At 48.2% G+C, this 21779-nt stretch overlaps 1 protein-coding gene across 1 annotated transcript in view; it reads right to left on the bottom strand.

The window, feature by feature from the left end:
* Positions 1–21779, bottom strand: part of LOC311122620 (thrombospondin type-1 domain-containing protein 7A-like) — a gene marked incomplete at both ends in the record, with an annotated part of 183486 nt that overhangs the window by 28252 nt on the left and 133455 nt on the right. The window contains 7 exon segments of the mRNA XM_084158084.1: positions 6642–6759; positions 6963–7078; positions 7320–7461; positions 8772–8925; positions 9228–9375; positions 10328–10510; positions 18516–18782. Of these exon segments, the coding sequence (XP_084014210.1) occupies positions 6642–6759; positions 6963–7078; positions 7320–7461; positions 8772–8925; positions 9228–9375; positions 10328–10510; positions 18516–18782 (1128 nt within the window).

The following is a 21779-nucleotide window of genomic DNA, read 5'->3' as shown; positions in this document are numbered from 1 at the left end:
CCTTTTTACACCAGGAGTTGTAACAAAGTGCTTTACAGATACCCAGCTGAAAACCCGAAAGAACAAGCAATGCAGAAGAAGAAGCACAGTGACTAGGAAAAACTCCCTAAAAAAAGGAACCTTGTAAGAAAGCTAGAGAGGAACCAGGCTCAGAGGGGTGACCAGTCCTCTATTATACTCCTATAGCTCCACTAGAGAGGAACCAGGCTCAGGGGGGTGACCAGTCCTCTATTATACTCCTATAGCTCCACTAGAGAGGAACCAGGCTCAGGGGGGTGACCAGTCCTCTACTATACTCCTATAGCTCCACTAGAGAGGAACCAGGCTCAGAGGGGTGACCAGTCCTCTACTATAGTCCTATAGCTCCACTAGAGAGGAACCAGGCTCAGAGGGGTGACCAGTCCTCCATTATACTCCTATAGCTCCACTAGAGAGGAACCAGGCTCAGGGGGGTGACCAGTCCTCTATTATACTCCTATAGCTCCACTAGAGAGGAACCAGGCTCAGAGGGGTGACCAGTCCTCTATTATACTCCTATAGCTCCACTAGAGAGGAACCAGGCTCAGAGGGGTGACCAGTCCTCTACTATACTCCTATAGCTCCACTAGAGAGGAACCAGGCTCAGAGGGGTGACCAGTCCTCCATTATACTCCTATAGCTCCACTAGAGAGGAACCAGGCTCAGAGGGGTGACCAGTCCTCCATTATACTCCTATAGCTCCACTAGAGAGGAACCAGGCTCAGAGGGGTGACCAGTCCTCTATTATACTCCTATAGCTCCACTAGAGAGGAACCAGGCTCAGAGGGGTGACCAGTCCTCCATTATACTCCTATAGCTCCACTAGAGAGGAACCAGGCTCAGGGGGGTGACCAGTCCTCTACTATACTCCTATAGCTCCACTAGAGAGGAACCAGGCTCAGAGGGGTGACCAGTCATCTACTGTACTCCTACATACTCCTATATCAATTGTAATAAATGTGTCACTTTCCACCGTAGATGTAATTGATATTATCTCCATGTGTCAGTGTTATTTTCTCTAAGATTGACTGCACACGCACAGGGCCTGGGAGGCCTATACTGCTCCTTAATGTTGAACACAATTAGAACAGAGTCCCCCGGGCATGGCGTAGCCTGCAGCTAGTCTCTACTCTCACACAGCTGCCAATTCATCTTCTGGTGAACCCACTGTGATGCATGCCACGATGCGTTCCCCCATAGAGAGGGATGTGCTGCCCCCATAGAGGGTCTCTCCTTCCTTCAAAGGGTTTTATGCCTGTCAAACCATGAGATAAATAAACTCCCAGTTCTTTTTAATCAGCAGTCAGGGTTTTCTTGAGATTCTCTCATGTGTGCTTTGTTTTAACGGTGGTTCACTCAAATGGCGGAACGCTATTGCGTGCACCCATGGTAACTATTATTCTCCAATGGGATTTTGATTCTGTGCTCTCCGGTGCTGTCTCTCTACTCCCTCAACGGGTGGTCAACTGCTGGCAGCGGTGAGTTTGGGGGTGAGGAGCAGTGTGTGACTGGGTGGGCCGCTGGGTAAGGGGGAAGAGCTAGTGCCAGCTGTCGCTATCAGTGTTTGGCCGAGGAACACACGTGGCTGTGATTATCTATGCACACAGGTCTGATATGCCCTGGAAACTAGTGTGTGTGTGTGTGTCAGACCTGGGTTAAAAATACATGTGTATTTGAGTATTTGTTATGAAATAGTTATTTTCTGTGTATTTGAGTATTTGGCTGGAATCAACTACTTCTGTTGGAAGTATTTGAAAGTATTCTCAAATTATTTCCCTTTAACTCTACCCACATGTACATATAACCTCAATTACCTCGACTAGCCGGTGGGTGCCCCCGCACATTGACTCTGTACCGATACCCCCCTGTATATAGCCTCCCTACTGTTATTTTTATTTTACTGCTGCTCTTTAGCTATTTGCTTTTATTTTATATTTTTCTTTAATTAACACTTTTCCTTTTTCCTTTTTTTTTTTTTTTTTTACTGCATTGTTGGTTAAGGGCTTGTAAGTAATCATTTCACTGTAATGTCTACACCTGCTGTATTCGGTGCATGTGGCAAATACATTTGGATTTGATTTGATTTGATTTGAAATAGCCTACTATTTGAATGTAAACTCAGCAAAAAAGAAACATCCTCTCACTGTTAACTGCGTTTATTTTCAGCAAACTTAACATGTGTAAATATTTGTATGAACATAACAACATTCAACAACTGAGACATAAACTGAACAAGTTCCACAGACATGTGACTAACAGAAATTGAATAATGTGTCCCTGAACAAAGGGGGGGTCAAAATCAAAAGTAACAGTCAGTATCTGGTGTGGCCACCAGCTCCATTAAGTACTGCAGTGCATCTCCGCCTCATGGACTGCACCAGATTTACCAGTTCTTGCTGTGAGATGTTACCCCACTGTCACGCCCTTGTTGAGTCAGGGTGTGATTTTCTATGTTGTGTTGTTCTATGTTATAGGTTCTTGTATGGGTATTTCTATGTTGGCCGGTGTGGTTCCCAATCAGAGGCAGCTGTCGCTCGTTGTCTCTGATTGGGGACCATACTTAGGCAGCCTATTGGCACTAGTGGGTTGTGGGATCTTGTTCCGTGTTAGGTATGTTGTTTGTGTACCTTGGACTTCACGTTTCGTTTCTTGTTTTGTCATTGTGTTTAATAGTCAAATAAACATGTATGCATATCACGCTGCGCCTTGGTCTGACCCGTTCATGAACGGTCGTGACAAAAGATCCCACCAAACGAGGACCAAGCAGCGTGCCCAGGAAGAGTGAATAGCCATGTCACAGGTGGGCAAATGGTGGTCAAGGGAGGAGATATTTGCGGGAAAAGGACCCTGGGCGAAGAAGGAAGCCCAGGCAGGAGAGGAGCAGCGGCAACACGGAAGCCGGCTGAGGAGGAAGCCCGAGAAGCAGCCCCAATAAAAACGTTTGGGGGGGCTAAAGGGGTGGTCGGGGAGCGAGAGAGAAGAGCCCCGACCACTGCACCCGGTTGGTTTCAAGTTTGGGTCCCCACGACCATGGGAAGAGGAGTGGGAACAGTATTATACTGAGGAGTCGGAGGATGACGACGACGACGCGTTTCGGTCAGAGGGAGGCGCTACAGGAGGCTAAAAGGGAGAAGGAAAGTGTAGAGGCACGGCGAGAGGAGCTGGTTAGGCAGCAGAAGGAGCGGGGGTTAATAGTCGCCAGTCCGGCCCGGCCTGTACCTGCTCCTCGCACCAAGCCAGTGGTGCGCGTCGCCAGCCCAGCCCGGTCTGTTCCTGCCCCTCGCACCAAGCCAGTGGTGCGCGTCGCCAGCCCGGTCCGGCCTGTTCCTGTCCCTCGCACCAAGGCAGTGGTGCGCATCGCCAGCCCGGCCCGGCCTGTTCCTGTCCCTCGCACCAAGCCAGTGGTGCGCGTCGCCAAACCGGCCCGGCCTGTTCCTGCTCCTCGCACCAAGCCAGTGGTGCGCGTCGCAAGCCCGGCCCGGCCTGTTCCTGCCCCTCGCACCAAGCCAGTGGTGTGCGTCGCCAGCCCGGCCCGGCCTGTTCCTGCCCCTCGCACCAAGCCAGTGGTGCGCATCACAAGCCCGGCCTGTTCCTGCCCCTCGCACCAAGCCAGTGGTGCGCGTCGCCAGCCCGGCCCGGCCTGTTCCTGACCCTCGCACCAAGCCAGTGGTGCGCGTCGCTAGCCCGGCCCGGTCTGTTCCTGCCCCTCGCACCAAGCCAGTGGTGCGCGTCGCCATCCCGGTCCGGCCTGTTCCTGTCCCTCGCACCAAGCCAGTGGTGCGCGTCACCAGCCCTGCCCGGCCTGTTCCTGTCCCTCGCACCAAGTCAGTGGTGCGCGTCGCCAGTCCGGCCCGGCCTGTTCCTGCCCCTCGCACCAAGCCAGTGGTGCGCGTCGCCAGCCCGGCCTGTTCCTGCCCCTCGCACCAAGTCAGTGGTGCGCGTCGCCAGCCCGGTCCGGTCTGTTCCTGCCCCTCGCACCAAGCTAGTGGTGCGCGTCACCAGCCCGGCCCGGCCAGTTCCTGCCCCTCGCACCAAGCCAGTGGTGCGCGTCGCCAGCCCGGTCCGGTCTGTTCCTGCCCCTCGCACCAAGCTAGTGGTGCGCGTCACCAGCCCGGCCCGGCCTGTTTCTGCTCCTCGCACCAAGCCAGTGGTGCATGTTCCTAGTCCGGTTCGGCCCGTGCCTGCTCCTCGCACCAGACCAGTGGTGAGTGTGTCCAGTCCGGCACGACCCGTGCCCGTTCCACCGGTGCCTGGTCCCGCACCAGTCAGCAGCTCCAGTCCGGAGCCAGAGCAGTCCGCTCCACCGGTGCCTGATCCAGCTCCGGTCAGCGGCTCCACTCCGGAGCCAGAGTAGTCCACTCCACCGGGGTCCAGTCCAGCTCCGGTCAGCGGCTCCACTCCGGAGCCAGAGCAGTCCGCTCCACCGGTGCCTGATCCAGCTCCGGTAAGCGTCTCCACTCTGGAGCCAGAGCAGTCCGCTCCACCGGGGTCCAGTCCAGATCCGGTCAGCGGCTCCACTCCGGAGCCAGAGCAGTCCACTCCACCGGTGCCCAGTCCAGCTCCGGTCAGCGGCTCCAGTCCGGAGCCTGAGTAGTCCGCTCCACCGGTGCCCGGTCCAGCTCCGGTCAGCGGCTCCAGTCCAGACCCAGACGTCAGCCCCTCTCCAGGTTCGGGGTCTCCCACACCAGGGTCCAGACAGGGCTTGGAGTATAGTGGGAGGAAGGAGAGGGGAAGCAGCGCGCCGAGGTCCAGACCAGACCAGGGGCACAACAGGGAGGCGGAGAATAGGTGGTGGTCATGCCCGGAGCCGGATCCGCCTCCGAGGCGGAATGCCCACCCGGCCCCTACCCTGTTAAGTAAAGGTTGTGTGGTCGGAGTCCGCACCTTTGGGGGGGGGGGGGGGGGTACTGTAACGCCCTGACTCTGGGGACTCTTAATTGTTGAGTCAGGGTGTGATTTTCTATGTTGTCATTGTCTATGTTGTATAGGTTCTAGTATGGGTATTTCTATGTTGGCCGGTGTGGTTCCCAATCAGAGGCAGCTGTCGCTCGTTGTCTCTGATTGGGGACCATACTTAGGCAGTCTATTTGCACTAGTGGGTTGTGGGATCTTGTTCCGTGTTAGGTATGTTGTTTGTGTACCTTGGACTTCACGTTTCGTTTCTTGTTTTGTCGTTGTGTTTAATAGTCAAATAAACATGTATGCATATCACGCTGCGCCTTGGTCTGACCCGTTCATGAACGAACGTGACAACCATCTGTAAGCTGTTAGTGTCTTAACGACCGTTCCACAGGTGCATGTTCATTAATTGTTTATGGTTCATTTAACAAGCATGGGAAACAATGTTTAAACCCTTTACAATGAAGATCTGTGAAGTTATTTGGAATTTTATGAATTATCTTTGAAAGACAGGGTCCTGAAAAAGGGACGTTTCTTTTTTTGCTGAGTTTATTTGAGTCAGTGTATTTTTATATTTTCAAATCATTGCGATGTGAAAACACACATGCGCACGAGTGTCTGAGCGTGCATTTGTGTGTGTTTTCACATCGCACTGATTGATACGACACATTGGTGCTTCCAGGTGTCTCCATTTCCTCTGCTATTCCTGGCTCAGGAACATATATTAGCCACTCAACATAACCGTGTCCTGCCATCTGACATGGAGATAAAAAATCTACTCCAGGATGAAAAGGAGTGAGTGTGAGAAGCTGTTCTATTCCTCTCTTCCTCTCTTCCTCTCCTCTTCCTGTGGTTCACCTGCTGCTACTCTATCCCTCTTTCCTGTGGAACATTCTCACGTTGCCTGGGGACAGATTAAGGGCTACCACAGTAGCTACAAACTGTATTGGTTTCATATCTCGGCCTCTATTTGCTCTCTGCCCAACTACGACACTGACCAGTGCTCTGAAGGACTCCTGACTCCTGGAGCGGTGGAGTGGTCCCTCAGGCCCAGAGCACACAGGCTTAATGGACCGCCAATCTATCCTCTGATCCTATAGAATTACACACGAGGACATCATCATCCCTCCCCCTCCTTCTCTCCCCCATCCCTCTCCCTCTCCCCCTCATCACTCTCTCAGTTGGTTTAAGGTTCACAATCGTTTCTCTCTCACATCATAAAACGTTTCCCATTTCAGCCATTACCCTGGAGAGGAGAGGTTCTGTCTGTTTCTTAGCTGTGTGTGCTGCTGTGAGCTGATCAGCGGCACTGTGAACCTGCAGCGCTATGAGGAATGACTCACAGACTACCCACCATGCCTGCAAATCCACACCCTATATTACAATATAGATTTGCTGTAATGTGGACTATAACATACTTGGATGGATAGATACATAGTCAATTGACTTCTAGTCACAGACTATCCACTATGCCTACAAATTCACTCTAGCTGTTTACAGTATATGCAGGGGCTGTAATGTAGCCTGCTTGGATCTACAGAAAAATAGATAGGTGAAATAGATAGGTGAATGTACCACTTAATCAGTTCTCTGTTAGTCCTTCGTTGCTGCTTGCCCTTCAGAATTGGGTTCAATTGGCCTTGAACGCATTCCCAGCATTCAAAGATGGAATCATGTTTTTTCACAAAGTCAGGTAAGAGTGGGTCAAAAAGATGGTGACATACCTGCTAGTCCACAGGTTTGTGTGCACTCGGACCAAGGTGACCAATCAGATAGCTGGCAGTTGACGGGACACTCCACTACACAGGAAGTGTTCATCTGCCACTTCCTATCCAGACCCAGCTGAAAGAGAAAACAAAACAAAAAGAAAAATACTTTATTGGGCCATTTGTGGCGAACGAGAGATTATTCTTCTGCCCTGTTCCCAAGTCCCCTAGGCAACACACAAACACACACAAACAGCAACCTGTCTGAATTCTGAAGACCGAAGATTTGCTCTTATTAATGACTAATGAGCTTTGGAATGGAAAGAGAAGAACACACACCTCTTCACAGAACTTGAGGTCGACAGACTTGCCGTCGCTTCGTACACAGTCCAGCATGCGTGTCTTGATGCCACTACCACACACAGCTCTCTCACTCAGCTGACAGGTGCTCCAATCTACATGAAGGAAAAAGAAAAAAGGATAAAACCGTGAGGGGAAAAAAAGAGACGGCCTATCTCCCAACGCCTTTTCCTCTCCATTGCACTTCATTCATCTCAAATGTCATGAGGTCTAAATATATTTGAGGTAAGATCACATTCAATACTGTATTTACAATCCAGAGCCATATTTCAATATTGATATGCGGGTCTGGTATCATCCATTGCATGCAGTAATCCAGGATGACATTTGCCTTACCAGTGATGTTATAGGAGTAGTGATAGCAGTTGCTGTTAAGGCTGCAGGGCTCTGTCACTGTGGTGTTGGGGCACAGCTTTCCCTCTCCAGGTTGGCGGATGGGGTTTGCCGTCCTCTCCCGAGTGCTGATTTTGTTGCATGGCTTAAACCAGAGAAGAAGTCAATCAATCAATCAGATTCATTTTTAAAGCCCTTTCTACATCAGTCGTTGTCACAAAGTGCTTTTGCAGTAACCTGCCTTAGACCAAAATCAAGAAGTCAGGGAATCCACTTTTAGTTTGGCGTTTAATGCAATCCAAATATGAAACCCTGTTAAAGTGAAGTTACCACTTTCCGACCAGCAAATCGAAAAAGGTTTTTCCATGAATATATTTTTGTCTATTTCCACCTCTGCCCATTTTCCCCAAAGAACCCCTACTAGATAAACTGGTCTATTCAGGTGGTGGTGTCAGACCATCTCTATTTGGCGCGCTGTCTTCCTCTGCTCATTCAGAGACATATTCCATATCCATGGTAATGAACTTTCCCAAGGGATCCGTGGCAGAGTGCCTTGGAATGGGAATGGCAGGGACTGTGACACGGTTGACCCTTCTTCCCACTAGAGGTTCACCACAGGCACACACGCACAAACAGGCACGCACACACGCACACACAGACACACAGACACACACACATGGGGTGACAGGGTGGTCCCCTTCCTATAATATCTGCTTTTACACAGACCTTGGTCACAGCATGCTATGTAGAGCTGCATGAGATCATCTTCCCTGTTCAAAGTCATCACACCCTCTCTCCCTTCTTTAATTTCTCAGGATAAATCACAACTATTCGCCCACCGGAGAATAACACATACTGAATAGCCATCACTTAAATTGGTGCAAGCCTTGCTGGAACATCATACTAAATTGGTGAGAGCCCAGTAGTAGCAAAACACATACCAAATGGACATCACCTAAATGGGTACGAGCCTTGCTGGAGAATTAAATTGGTGAATTGGTGAATCCAAAGTGAGAGTTGCTGGCAAGAGCTCTGCTGTGAATTGGATTTCTCACCATGGGAAAATGGCCAAAACAGGTTAAATGGAGGGTGGACACTTGGCATGATTGGCCAGTTATTATATGTTAAGGTGTGAGACAGAGATCCATGGTGAGAAGCAGAAGACCTCTGTGCTCTCCAGCTATGAGTTAACCCTTTAAGCAGTGTACTCTTGCTTTCAGTGTGTGTTCAGCACCACAGAATTAGAATAGAATACATTAGAACAGTACTGCATCAGTTCATCTACTGAGATGGATATTTCTTTGCTCCCAACCAAACCCAGAAAACACAAAATATCTTAAATATTGTAAAGTGATAAAATAGTTGCTAAAACAATAAGGTAGTTGGTAACTGTATATATCAGTGGTCAGCAACAGATTATGATAAAACAACAAGGTAGTCAGTATCTGTCCTTACCAGTGAGCAGCGGCTCCAGACCCCCCAGTCAGACAGGACACAGTCCTCAGGGCAGGGCAGCTGGCTGTCTCTGGCCCCTAGGGGCATCTCCTCTGGGTCACACAGGTAGTCCTCCACAGGGTCCGACGGCCCATCGATAGTGTTCTGCATACACCTGGACAGAGGGGGACAATAGGTTAGTAATATTGATACAATTATCTTTGGCTGTTGTGGAGGAGATGAAGATGAGATGAAGGCAGAAATCACCTTGAATTAATGAAGTTAAGAAATCATCACAGAACAGGGTTAGTTGGAGAGACTGTTGAGGCCCTGTCATGCCAAATTGTGTCCCCCTGCCAAGAAGTGCCCCATCCGTGGCTAGGGCTGTTGCTAGAACTTGCAACATTCTGACCGGCTTACACTCCACTAGGAGCTGAAATAGGTTAGGTTGTATCTATAATAGCTGATCGTCCGTACCTGACTTTTCTGGTCTGCACTCCTTCTCCACAGTTCTCCTTCAGGTCCACGTTGCTGACCTTCCAGACACTCCAGGGTTCAGCCACCCACACGTACTGACCACAGTCACTGAGACACGGCACCACCTCATACACCTTGTGAGAGACCACTAGACTGTAAGCCATCTATTGTCACTATAGTAATCTATAGTCATCTATAGTAACTCCAGAAATTATGATTAATCGCATTGTCTGAAAGAGTTGAAAATACATTGAAAATATCCAAAATACATCATCTATAAAGCTCAAATCTACAATGCCATGTAAAAACAAGTTGACATTGAGGTTAAAGAAAGTGTGCTTTCTCAATTTACCTAATTTTGCTAACTGTTACTTTAGACAAAATCAAGACATCAATATTCTTGTCATTAAAAAATATTTAATTACAGCTCACTTTGAGCAAATTTTTAATTTGTGATGCATCGCGATGAATCACAGCAAATCCTACGATTAACTGGATTAACTGTTTTAATCGTTTGACAGCCCTATATAAAAGGCAAGTGACAAGTCACTCACCTGAGCCTGTGGAGGGGGTCAGTTCATACACCCAGGAAAAGAAGAAAAGAACAGCAGGCAAACAGATAGTGAGTGTTTAAATACAGGATTATTAGAATGAAGTACAACATGTTTTCTTGTGTTTCATAGAGTTCACAGTTCCTTCTCTTTCTTTAACATGGCACGAGTACAAGCTCTAACTAGGCTAATGAATAAAACAGTGAAAGATGTCCACTCTGGCTTCATTAAAAAATAAACACTGTTTTGGTTCCTTTAATGTAATTCATTAAATCATAAGTCTTTGAATTAAACATTAAAACAAGCCAGGGACCTCTACCATCTACCATGTTCTAGGTGAGAACAGAGAGTCAAGACTTGTCCAGAAACAACCCTTATCCCATACTCTTTACCCCCTAGACACTAAGTTGTGGAGATCTGAGTAGATTTGATTGGTTTAAGCAATATGGTAAAAATCTGTCCAATCTTCTCAGATCTCCACAAGTGTCTACGGGGGTAGGGGCTAGGGGTTGTTTCTACACAGAGCCAAGAGTGATGAACGTCCCCCACTCACCTGGTTGACGTGGTCGAGTTTGGGGCACGGTCTACCACCGTTGTAAGGCTTCTCCCTCAGCCACTTGGAACGCACTTTGACCCCGCTGCCGCAAGACTTGCTGCATCGTGACCAGTTGGACCACTCACTGAGCTTACAGTCAGACGGACAGGGGATGATGCAAGCCTCCTCAATATACCCTGAAACCACAAAGAGAGGCTTCAGTATAATTTCATCATCTGACAGCATCTGTATCAGTTTATACAGTTTGTGATGCATAAAGCTAATGTATTCAGTTATACAACATACTGTGAAATTGGGTTGCAAAATTCTGCAATCTTTAAACTGTAAAATATCTAAATGAACAGCACCTGGAGTAAATTCAACATTCCTACTGATACGGATGAAAAGCTACAGAGATGATTATAAAGAACTGAGATGGCAGCGCTGCGCAACACACAGCATTATAACACTGTTTACTGGAGCTTGGCAAATGCAATGAAACAAGAGAGCAGCAGCCTGTTGTGTGATTTAGAAGGCTGCTGTTTTCCAGGCGAGCCAGTCACACACAGAGAGAGAGAGACAGAGAGAGAGGGAGAGAGAGAGAGAGAGAGAGAGAGAGAGAGAGAGAGAGAGAGAGAGAGAGAGAGAGAGAGAGAGAGAGAGAGAGAGAGAGAGAGAGAGAGAGAGAGAGAGAGAGAGAGAGAGAGAGAGAGAGAGAGTGAGAGAGAGAGAGAGAGAGAGAGGCAAAGAGACAGAGAGAATGGTGAGAGCAAGAGAGAGCAATAGAAAGAGAGAGAAAGGGAGAGAGAGAGAGAGACAGAGACACACAGAGACACAAAGAGAGAGCAAGAGAGAGAGAGAGAGAGAGAGAGGTCATGCTTTTTGGTTTTTGGCAGGAGTGCCTCTCTCTCGGCTTGTTATTTCTGTTTATCTGGGCGAGGGTGGATTACTGAGCCTCATTTGTCCACTGAAAGAGCAGGGAGGTCATTGCTCTTAGCTGTTCCAGTGTTACTGCTACTGCTACTGGAGCTAGTTCACAACACAGGAACCTGTGAGGAGCCACAGTTGTGGAAAATGCATGAACATATTACGAATGAGGAATTTTAAAGTTCAAGTTTGAATTATTATTTCTTAGATTTTTTTACATCTAGTAAATGTATGATTCTGAACATGCTGAAGTAAGATGAGATCAGATGAACAAACACAGTGTCATTATTAGAGGGAAATGTATTAGAGGGGGATTTTCTGTTGCCCAAATTGATTACCCCTTAATCTCATTATATTTGGGCTTTGTTTGGTTATATATTTAGAATTCCTCTACATTTTAAGGAGGTCACCTGGTTACCATTCCCAAAAACATAACAATTTGGAAACAACTAGTGAACCAAAATGAAAAGACAAATCAAGATGGTCCAATTCTTGAGGAACTGACCCATGTAGGCTACATACCCTCTTCAGATACAGTAATGCTACTACAGATACACTGCAGATTTATTTCAATATTTTTAGGGTTCTATTTAGAGCCATTTTGAGGGCCATATATGAAACAAGCTATTGAACCCTTTTGGTTCTATACAGCATATTTTTTTCCAACAGAATACTGTAGCAGAGAAGCTACTATTAGACTGCTTTAAAGCAGGGAATTCAATTGTCACTATAGTACCCATCTGTGTACAGACTTTACGGTATGTTGTATGTAAAAACATTCAGGCAACCATACAGTCCCATTTACCACATTCTTGCTGGGATAAGCCTTTTATATATCCCGTGCACATGACGGCAAGTTTAGGAGTGGGAATAGAGTGGGCCGATGCGGGTGGACGTCTATTTTAATTAATCCATTGAATATACACCATCACAATGAAATCCATTATTAATTGGTTTTAGGCAGGTCCTAAAAAACATTATAATACTAATAAAATCTAATTTCAAAAGAATAGAATGGCATATTTTGAGTTTAATTATGTTACTTGTCTGTGCAGTCTATAGGCTACATGGCTGCGCCGTGCACATGAAATCAGTGATTGTTTTGTTCATTAAACAGACAAGACACACTTAGACTACAATGATCACAGTCAACACATATATTTGATAGTAGGCTTTATAGTATGCTAAGAATCTAAATATGACAGAATAAAATACTAATAATGTTTTTGGCACACAACTTGCATCACAGCAGCGTGTAGAACCGCTGTCATATAAAAAAAGTTTTATTTTTAAACAGAGCCCAAGGCAAGCACATGCTTTTCTGATCAATGCTTCATCTCTTACATTGAGAGTATCCTCATCATGATACCGATAGAAAATAAAAGTATCGTGTTCATATTTCACAACCTCTACGGGCTTTTGAAGTTGCCTATACGCGATCGAGCAAAATAATAGGACTACACTTGATCAGGTGATAGATGAGCAAATAAATAGATGAGCTATACCACCTCCACTTATTTGCCCAGCCAGGAAATTAACCAAATATACAGATGGAGATTCAGTGATACAAAATCCCATTGATTGGTTAAGACAAGTCCCAGGCTTTTGGTCAGAAGTAGGCCGAGTGATGAGCTAAATAATCCACTTGTTAAACTACATTACATGCTGGCAAAATGTTCTGATCAGTGCTAATAAATGAGCCAACTAGACAAGATGATCCTGAGCAGCACTCACCTCAGCTTAGCTAACATTTCCACAGCCTAATTGTTGCTTAACCAATATCCAAACAGAGAAAAATCTGACATTGATTGATTTATCAAGAGTTCCCATGCTTCAGTTGCATTAGTTTACTTTATTCTAATATTTTCGTCATTCAGTGATATTTATTCCCACAGTAATTATTTATGGATCCATCTCAGTTGTGGTTAAGAAAGCAGTGCATGTTGTTGGTGGGCTACAGGGAAGAGATGAGCGAAGTGATGTGCCTTGCAAAGTTTAGAACAGTCAGGAGGATAGTAGTAAGGGGCACTGCCTAGCAACCATCAATAGTTTAAGAGCGTAGTGCGTGCCAATGCCGCCTCAGCATTACTGCTACATTTCATACTAAGCCGTTGTCACACCCTGGCTCTGGGGACTCTATATGTTGAGCCAGGGTGTGTAGTTTCTATGTGTTTTGTTCTATGTTCAAGTTCTAGTTGTTGTATTTCTATGTTGGCCAGAGGGGCTCCCAATCAGAGGCAACGAGTGTCAGCTGTGGCTGGTTGTCTCTGATTGGGAGCCATATTTAAACAGTCTGTTTCCCTTAGTGTTTGTGGGATCTTGTTTCCATTTGGTTTGTTTCTGTGTTAACCGTAGGACTGCACGTTTCGTTTATTGTGTTGTTGTTATATTATCACTAAAGATAATAAAGTTAAGTATGTTCGCAACTAACGCTGCGCATTGGTCTACTCTCTACGACGAACTTGACAGAAGATCCCACCATACCAGGACCAAGCAGCGTGTCCAGGAGCAGGCAGCCTGGACGTGGGAGCAAATATTGGACGGGCAGGGGTCCTGGACCTGGGAGGAAATCCAGGCCGGGATGGATCGCCGTCCATGGAGTGAGACGGTAGAGGCGCGACGGAGAGAGGAGCAACGGCGTCAACAGTGTCGTCGTCGGACGGACGAGAGGCAACCCCAAAAAAATTTTAGGGGGGGGCACATGGCATGGACGACGGGGCTGCTGGAGGCAGATAAGGGGCGAATTCAGAAGGCCACCAGGTTACGGGAGCCATTGGTGAGAAGAGGGAAGGAAGATGTAGAGGCGCGGCGAGAGGTACTGAGGTGTATTGCCAGTCCGGTCCGGCCCGTTCCTGATCCCCGTTTAAGGCCAGTGGTGTGTGTTCTCAGTACGGTCCGGCCTGTTCCTGCCACTCGCACCAAGTGTACGGTGCGCGTGGCCAGCCCGGCCCGAACTGTTCCTGCTCCTCGCACCAAGTGTACGGTGCGTGTCGCCAGCCCGGCCCGGCCTGTTCCTGCCCCTCGCACCAAGTGTACGGTGCGCGTCGCCAGCCCGGCCCAGCCTGTTCCTGCTCCTCGCACCAAGTGTACGGTGCGCGTCGCCAGCCCGGCCCAGCCTGTTCCTGCTCCTCGCACCAAGTGTACGGTGCGCGTCGCCAGCCCGGCCCGGCCTGTTCCTGCCCCTCGCACCAAGTGTACGGTGCGCGTCGCCAGCTCGGCCCGGCCTGTTCCTGCCCCTCGCACCAAGTGTACGGTGCGCGTCGCCAGCCCGGCCCGGCCTGTTCCTGCCACTTGCACCAAGCCTACGGTGTGCATCGCCAGCCCGGCCCGGCCTGTTCCTGCCCCTCGCACCAAGCCTACGGTGTGCGTCGCCAGCCCGGCCCGGCCTGTTCCTGCCACTCGCACCAAGCCTGCGGTGCGCGTCGCCAGCCCAGCCCGGCCTGTTCCTGCTCCTCGCACCAAGCCTACGGTGCGCGTCGCCAGCCCGGCCCGGCCTGTTCCTGCCACTCGCACCAAGCCTAGGGTGCGCGTCGCCAGCCCGGCCCGGCCTGTTCCTGCCACTCGCACCAAGCCTACGGTGCGCGTTGCCAGCCCGGCCCGGCCTGTTCCTGCCACTCGCACCAAGCCAGGGGTGCGAGTCGTCAGCCCGGTACGGCCCGTTCCTGCTTCACGCACCAAGCCAGGGGTGCGTATCGTCAGCCCGGTCCGGCCCGTTGCTGCTCCACGCACCAAACCAGGGGTGCGCATCGTCAGCCCGGTCCGGTTCGTTCCTGCTCCACGCACCAAGCCAGGGGTGCGTATCGTCAGCCCGGTCCGGCCCGTTGCTGCTCCACGCACCAAGCCAGGGGTGCGCATCGTCAGCCCGGTCCGGTCCGTTCCTGCTCCACGCACCAAGCCAGGGGTGCGCGTCGTCAGTCCGGCACAACCCGTGCCTGGGTCACCGGTGCCTGATCAGGTACTGGTCAGCTGCTCCACAACGGAGCTTAAGCAATCCGCTCTTTCGATGTCCAGTCCAGCTCCAGCCAGCGGGGCCAGACCGGACCAGGGGCGCTACGGGGGGATTATTGAAGGGTGGTGGTCAAGCCCGGAGCCGGAACCGCCTCCGAGGAGGAATGCCCACCCAGCCCTCCCCTGTTTGGGTTTTGTTGAGGCGCGGTCGCAGTCCGCGCCTTTGGGGGGGGGGGTACTGTCACACCCTGGCTCTGGGGACTCTATATGTTGAGCCAGGGTGTGTAGTTTCTATGTGTTTTGTTCTATGTTCAAGTTCTAGTTGTTGTATTTCTATGTTGGCCAGAGGGGCTCCCAATCAGAGGCAACGAATGTCAGCTGTGGCTGGTTGTCTCTGATTGGGAGCCATATTTAAACAGTCTGTTTCCCTTAGTGTTTGTGGGATCTTGTTTCCGTTTGGTTTGTTTCTGTGTTAACCGTAGGACTGCACGTTTCGTTTATTGTGTTGTTGTTATATTATCACTAAAGATAATAAAGTTAAGTATGTTCGCAACTAACGCTGCGCATTGGTCTACTCTCTACGACGAACTTGACAGCCGTGGGCAGAACTTTACTGCAATCACGACTAGGTCGGTTTGCGGAAGTTTAGGTTTTGATATCGGCAACACCTTTCAGATATAAAAAACGGCATAAAAAATTTGCGGGGATGCTAAAGTTGGCCGAAAAACATATTGGTTTGAAAGGTGTATAGGTAACCATATACCTTTAATGTATTTTAATTCATTTTATTGTAATTTATTCCTTTCATTTGTATTTATTTTAATATAATGTATTTAAAAAAGTATAATAATTATAGTAATAATACATTAAATTATAATAAAAAATCCAATAACATAATTTAATCCATAGCACGTGTGGGAGCCAATCAGGTAGGTTGATTGTGGTGTTGGAGCAATAGAGCTACAATACCAGTAACTCCTGTACAGTATAGCCAATGCACTATCACTGATCTCCTATGGTTGCTTAAGCTTTTTAAAATGCCACCCTAATCCTACATAGTGTGATGTATACAGTCGTGGTCAAACGTTTTGAGAATGACACAAATACTAATTTTCACAAAGTCTGCTGCCTCAGTTTTGATGATGGCAATTTGCATATACTCCAGAATGTCATGAAGAGTGATCAGATGAATTGCAATTAATTGCAAAGTCCCTCTTTGCCATGAAAATGAACTTAATCCCCCAAAAACATTTCCACTGCATTTCAGCCCTGCCACAAAAGGACCAGCTGACATCATGTCAGTGATTCTCTCGTTATCACAGGTGAGAGTGTTGACGAGGACAAGGCTGGAGATCACTCTGTCATGCTGATTGAGTTAGAATAACAGACTGGAAGCTTTAAAAGGAGGGTGGTGCTTGAAATCATTTTTCTTCCTCTGTTAACCATGGTTACCTGCAAGGAAACACGTGCCGTCGTCATTGCTTTGCACAAAAAGGGCTTCACAGGCAAGGATATTGCTGCTAGTAAGATTGCACCTAAATCAACCACTTATCGGATCATCAAGAACTTCAAGGAGAGAGGTTCAATTGTTGTGAAGAAGGCTTCAGAGCACCCAAGAAAGTCCAGCAAGCGCCAGGACCATCTCCTAAAGTTGATTCAGCTGCGGGATCGGGGCACCACCAGTGCAGAGCTTGCTCAGGAATGGCAGCAGGCAGGTGTGAGTGCATCTGCACGCACAGTGAGGTGAAGAATTTTGGAGGATGACCTGGTGTCAAGAAGAGCAGCAAAGAAGCCACTTCTCTCCAGGAAAAACATCAGGGACAGACTGATATTCTGCAAAAGGTACAGGGATTGGACTGCTGAGGACTGGGGTAAAGTCATTTTCTCTGATGAATCCCCTTTCCGATTGTTTGGGGCATCCGGAAAACACCTTGTCCGGAGAAGACAAGGTGAGCGCTACCATCAGTCCTGTGTCATGCCAACAGTAAAGCATCCTGAGACCATTCATGTGTGGGGTTGCTTCTCAGCCAAGGGAGTGGGTTCACTCACAATTTTGCCTAAGAACACAGCCATGAATAAAGAATGGTACCAACACATCCTCCGAGAGCAACTTTTCCCAACCATCCAAGAACAGTTTGGTGACGAAAAATGCCTTTTCCAGCATGATGGAGCACATTGCCATAAGGCAAAAGTGATAACTAAGTGGCTCAGGGAACAAGAAATCGAAATTTTGGGTCCATGGCCAGGAAACTCCCCAGACCTTAATCCCATTGAGAACTTGCGGTCGATCCTCAAGAGGCGGGTGGACAAACAAAAACCCACAAACTCCAAGCATTGATTATGCAAGAATGTGCTGCCATCAGTCAGGATGTGGCCCAGAAGCTAATTGACAGCATGCGAGGGCAGATTGCAGAGGTCTTGAAAAAGAAGGGTCAACACTGCAAATATTGACTCTTTGCATAAACTTAATGTAATTGTCAATAAAAGCCTTTGACACTTATGGAATGCTTGTAATTATACTTCAGTATACCATAGTAACATCTGACAAAAATATCTCATAACACTGAAGCAGCGAACTTTGTGAAGACCAATACTTGTGTCATTCTCAAAACTTTTGACCACGACTGTAGGGCACTTGGGCAGTGGTGTTAGAGAGGTGGACATATAACAGCAGTAGCTAGTGTATAACAATTGCTAGTGACATCTCATCACGTAACAGTTCTACACCATCAACCACACCACAGTTCCCATACTGCGAGTGAATTTACAATCAGTGGATGCTGAAAAGGACACAGTGAGATGAACGTTTGCTCTGCACTCTCAGTCTGTCATCAAAATGGTTCGAATGGAGCCGAATCAATAGAACACATATGTAAATGGTGGAATAAATATTATCTTGATGGAGAGAACAAGGAACAACATTCTGGAAATGTATTCAATAAGGGGCTGAAACAAATTGATGAGAATTCCAAAGACCAAAATCAATTGCCTTATCTTGCATTTCTCCACACTCGTTTTCTGTTTTCTGTAACAGGAAGTGGCCCAATGTGCATGATGATGTCATATCACTGAGCATGCCTTTAATTGGAAATACAGTCACCCTGTATGAATCACAGTGGCTAGGTTTAATGCATACAGCTTCGAGGGAGTTGATGAGAGATGGAAGAGGGACACTGGATGTTTCATACACTCTGTGTGACTCACCGTGGCTGTTGCACCATGACAAAGGTAGACTAACCAACATAACATCATCATACATAGCAGGTAACTTCCTGCTTATAGACATGAACAATAATAGGATGTTGGTGAGAGGCCTGTAAGACTCACCGTGGCTGTTGCACCGTGACGTCTCCACCAGTCTGTTGTCCTGGTCGTAACACACCATGGCCTGGTAGCGGTAGCCCTGGCCACACTCCTTGATGTCCCCCTGGACCTTCATGCCCAGTTGGCCCTCCACACGCCCACCCTCAGGCAGGATGCAGTCCGACCAGTTCCCCACGGGCTGGGCGTTGTACTTATTACAGGGGCAGTACTGGATCTCGCTGAGGGGGTACACCTGGTTGTTCTTACACTGGTCTCGCTTTTTGCTCTTCCCTGAGAAGAGAGAAGGGAGAAAGGGAGGACAGGCGATCAATCAAAACTGATATGCAGTCTGGCTGTGTCTAACTCATACAACCCGAACGGCAATCACTTAGATTGGTAAACCGGAGAATAACCATACCGAATGGCAAGTATTGAAATAAACTTTGTAACAAGCCGGTATCCTGGATCCAGATAAAGGATAGAGATGATCATATATGTTTTTACTCTACCTCTGCTACTTTGGACCAGGTGAAAATGCAACATGAACATATTTGTTGGGACCAGGTGAAAATATGTGGGGGTGGGGTTTTGGTAAAAGTCACTTCTAGCAACATGAGCTTATCCTGAAGGATCTCAGGGTCCTATAGGCTTATCCTATATAATCCTTTAGGCTATACATTCAAATGAACTCAAGGCATACTATGGAGGGCACTTCGACTGTTGACTGGCCAAATTAGATTTGTGACACTCTGGCATCCGACTATGCAGTGATACTGTTTCACTCACTCTGGAACCTTAATGTCAAAGTCATGTCAAGTACTTCAGTCTCTTTAGGTAGGGAGCTGCTCTTAACAGATCTATAGAATCAGAAGAAATAGGATCTAACCCTCATACTAACCTTAACCATTAGGGGGATGAAAGAAATTCAAATATCTGAGCCTGTATCAGTATTTAGGGATGACTTCTACTGAACTTGCAAACTGTGGCCAAAGACAGACTCCAGTCGCATTGTGTCCCTACAGAGACAAAAATGACTAAGTTAGTTAGTTTACTGTACTTGTAGACCTATTCCAGTCCACTTAGAGACACAGGGAACTAACCACAGGGTTTCCAGGATTACCTCCGTCAACATAGCGAACTGCTTAAGAGACTGATGGTCTGGGTTTCTAATCAAATCAAGCTTTATTTATACAGCGCATATCAGACATGGAATGCAACGCAATGTGCTTCACAGAAAACAAAACAAAAAAACAATGAATATAAAAACTTAAATATTTACTACACAACAAACATAAGATAAAAAACAAAAGAATGACAAAAACTGAATGACTATAAAAGCACCTTAAGGAAAGGCAAAGCTAAAAAGATGTGTTTTAAGATCTCTATTAAATATGTCCACAGTTTCGGCCCCCAGTAGTGCAACAGTCCTCCCTGTCAAAATAAGCAACATAGGACATGGAAATCATATTGTATCCCAAAGAAATAGAACTGCAGTGAATGTAAGTAACCTAATTTATGTTCCTTTAAATGTTAGCTCCGAGGGTAATGTCTTTAATAACCATATGCCCCAGTGGCGGTCGGTGACGTTTAAGATGAGGAGGACGATAATTTTTTTCATGAAGATGGCCATATTCCTATTACACCATATTGGATGACTGTCATTCACATTCCATTTATCCAGCTCAATGTAACATCAATAGGTTTAGGCTACTACATGATACTAACATGTTCCCTATACCCATCATGAGGTTTCTACAACCTAGCTGTCACGGTTTCGGCCGAGGCTGCTCCTCCTCCTTGTTCGGGCAGGCTTCGGCGGTCGTCGTCCCCGGAGTACTAGCTGCCACCGTTCGATGTTTCATGTTTGTTTGGTTTTGTCTGTTTGTACACCTGTCCCTTGTTAGTGTTTGATTTTGTTTCCTATTTAGTTATCGTGTGTTGGGTCAGGTGTTATGTGTGATTGTTTTTTGTCTAGCTGTTGCTCTCTGTATTTACTCTCGTGTTTTGTTGTTTTTCGAGAGTCCGCACTGTGTGCGTTATCGTCGTTTTACGCACTGTGTTTATTGTGCGTAATTTGTATTTTGCCTCCCGGTTGGGTTGGCTGTTCGCCTGTTTGGTGCTGCTTTCGTTTACTAAAGTCTGTTCACGAACGCCCGTGTTTCCTGCGCTTGATTTCCACACCGCATCTACACTCAGCTACTGACAGAATCACACATCAACCCATGGAATCAGCAGGAGCAACCGCGCCAACGGACATCATGGAGGACCGTCTTCGTGGGCAGGAGGACAGGATCAACCAGATCGGTCACGCCCTGGATCGGGTGTTGAACACTCTCCACCGATGAAAAGCAGCGGGGTACCCACGCCCCACCTACCGGACCATCCCCATCGGTCAGTCCTCCTGTCCCCCTTCCGGAACCCAGTGGGATTCGGCTCTCGCTCCCAAGGGCGTACGACGGCTCCGCTGCCGGGTGTCAAGGGTTCCTGCTGCAAGTGGAGCTCTACCTCGCCACCGTACACCCGGCGCCCTCGGGACACGAGAGCGTCTCCGCCCTCATCTCCTGTCTCACCGGCAAGGCGTTGGAGTGGGCCAACGCCGAATGGAGGAGAATAGACGCCGCTACTATTACCTATGCGGAGTTCTCCCGCCGCTTCCGTGCCGTGTTTGACCATCCACCAGAAGGGAAGGCGGCGGGGGAGCGTCTGTTCTACCTCCGACAGGGGATGAGGAGCGCACAGGATTTTGCTTTGGAGTTCCGGACTCTAGCGGCAGATGCAGGGTAGAATGAGCGGGCCCTCATAGACCACTTCCGCTGCAGCCTCCGGGAGGACGTCCAGAGAGAGTTGGCGTGCAGGGATACCACGTTGTCGTTTGACCAACTGGTCGACATGGCCATTCGGCTGGACACCCTGCTCGCCACCCGTGGACGTCCCGGGTGGGGGTTGCCCATTCCACCTTCCGGCACCTCCGAGCCGAGCCCTATGGAGCTCGGAGGTGCTGGCGCTAGAGAACGGAGGAGTAGGAACCCGAGGGGGGCCGTTCCCTGCACCAACTGTGGCCGTGGAGGGCACACCGTGGCTAGGTGTTGGGGAAGGTCCCCCGGTGGAGGTGAAGGCAGGCCACGCATTGGGGAGTCCTCCCAGGTGAGTAGGCGCCCTACTTACCCAGAGCTTTCTGTCGTTCACATAACCTTGCCTGTTTGTTTCCCACAGGTTGCACCTCGTTCCCAGCATAAGGCGCTAGTAGATTCAGGCGCAGCTGGGAATTTTGTAGATCGCCAGTTCTGT

This window comes from Coregonus lavaretus (assembly GCF_964263955.1).
Source record: "Coregonus lavaretus genome assembly, chromosome: 3".
NCBI classification, from domain to species: domain Eukaryota; kingdom Metazoa; phylum Chordata; class Actinopteri; order Salmoniformes; family Salmonidae; genus Coregonus; species Coregonus lavaretus.
Note: the sequence above shows the minus strand (reverse complement) of the source record. Positions and strands in the feature narration are given on the sequence as shown.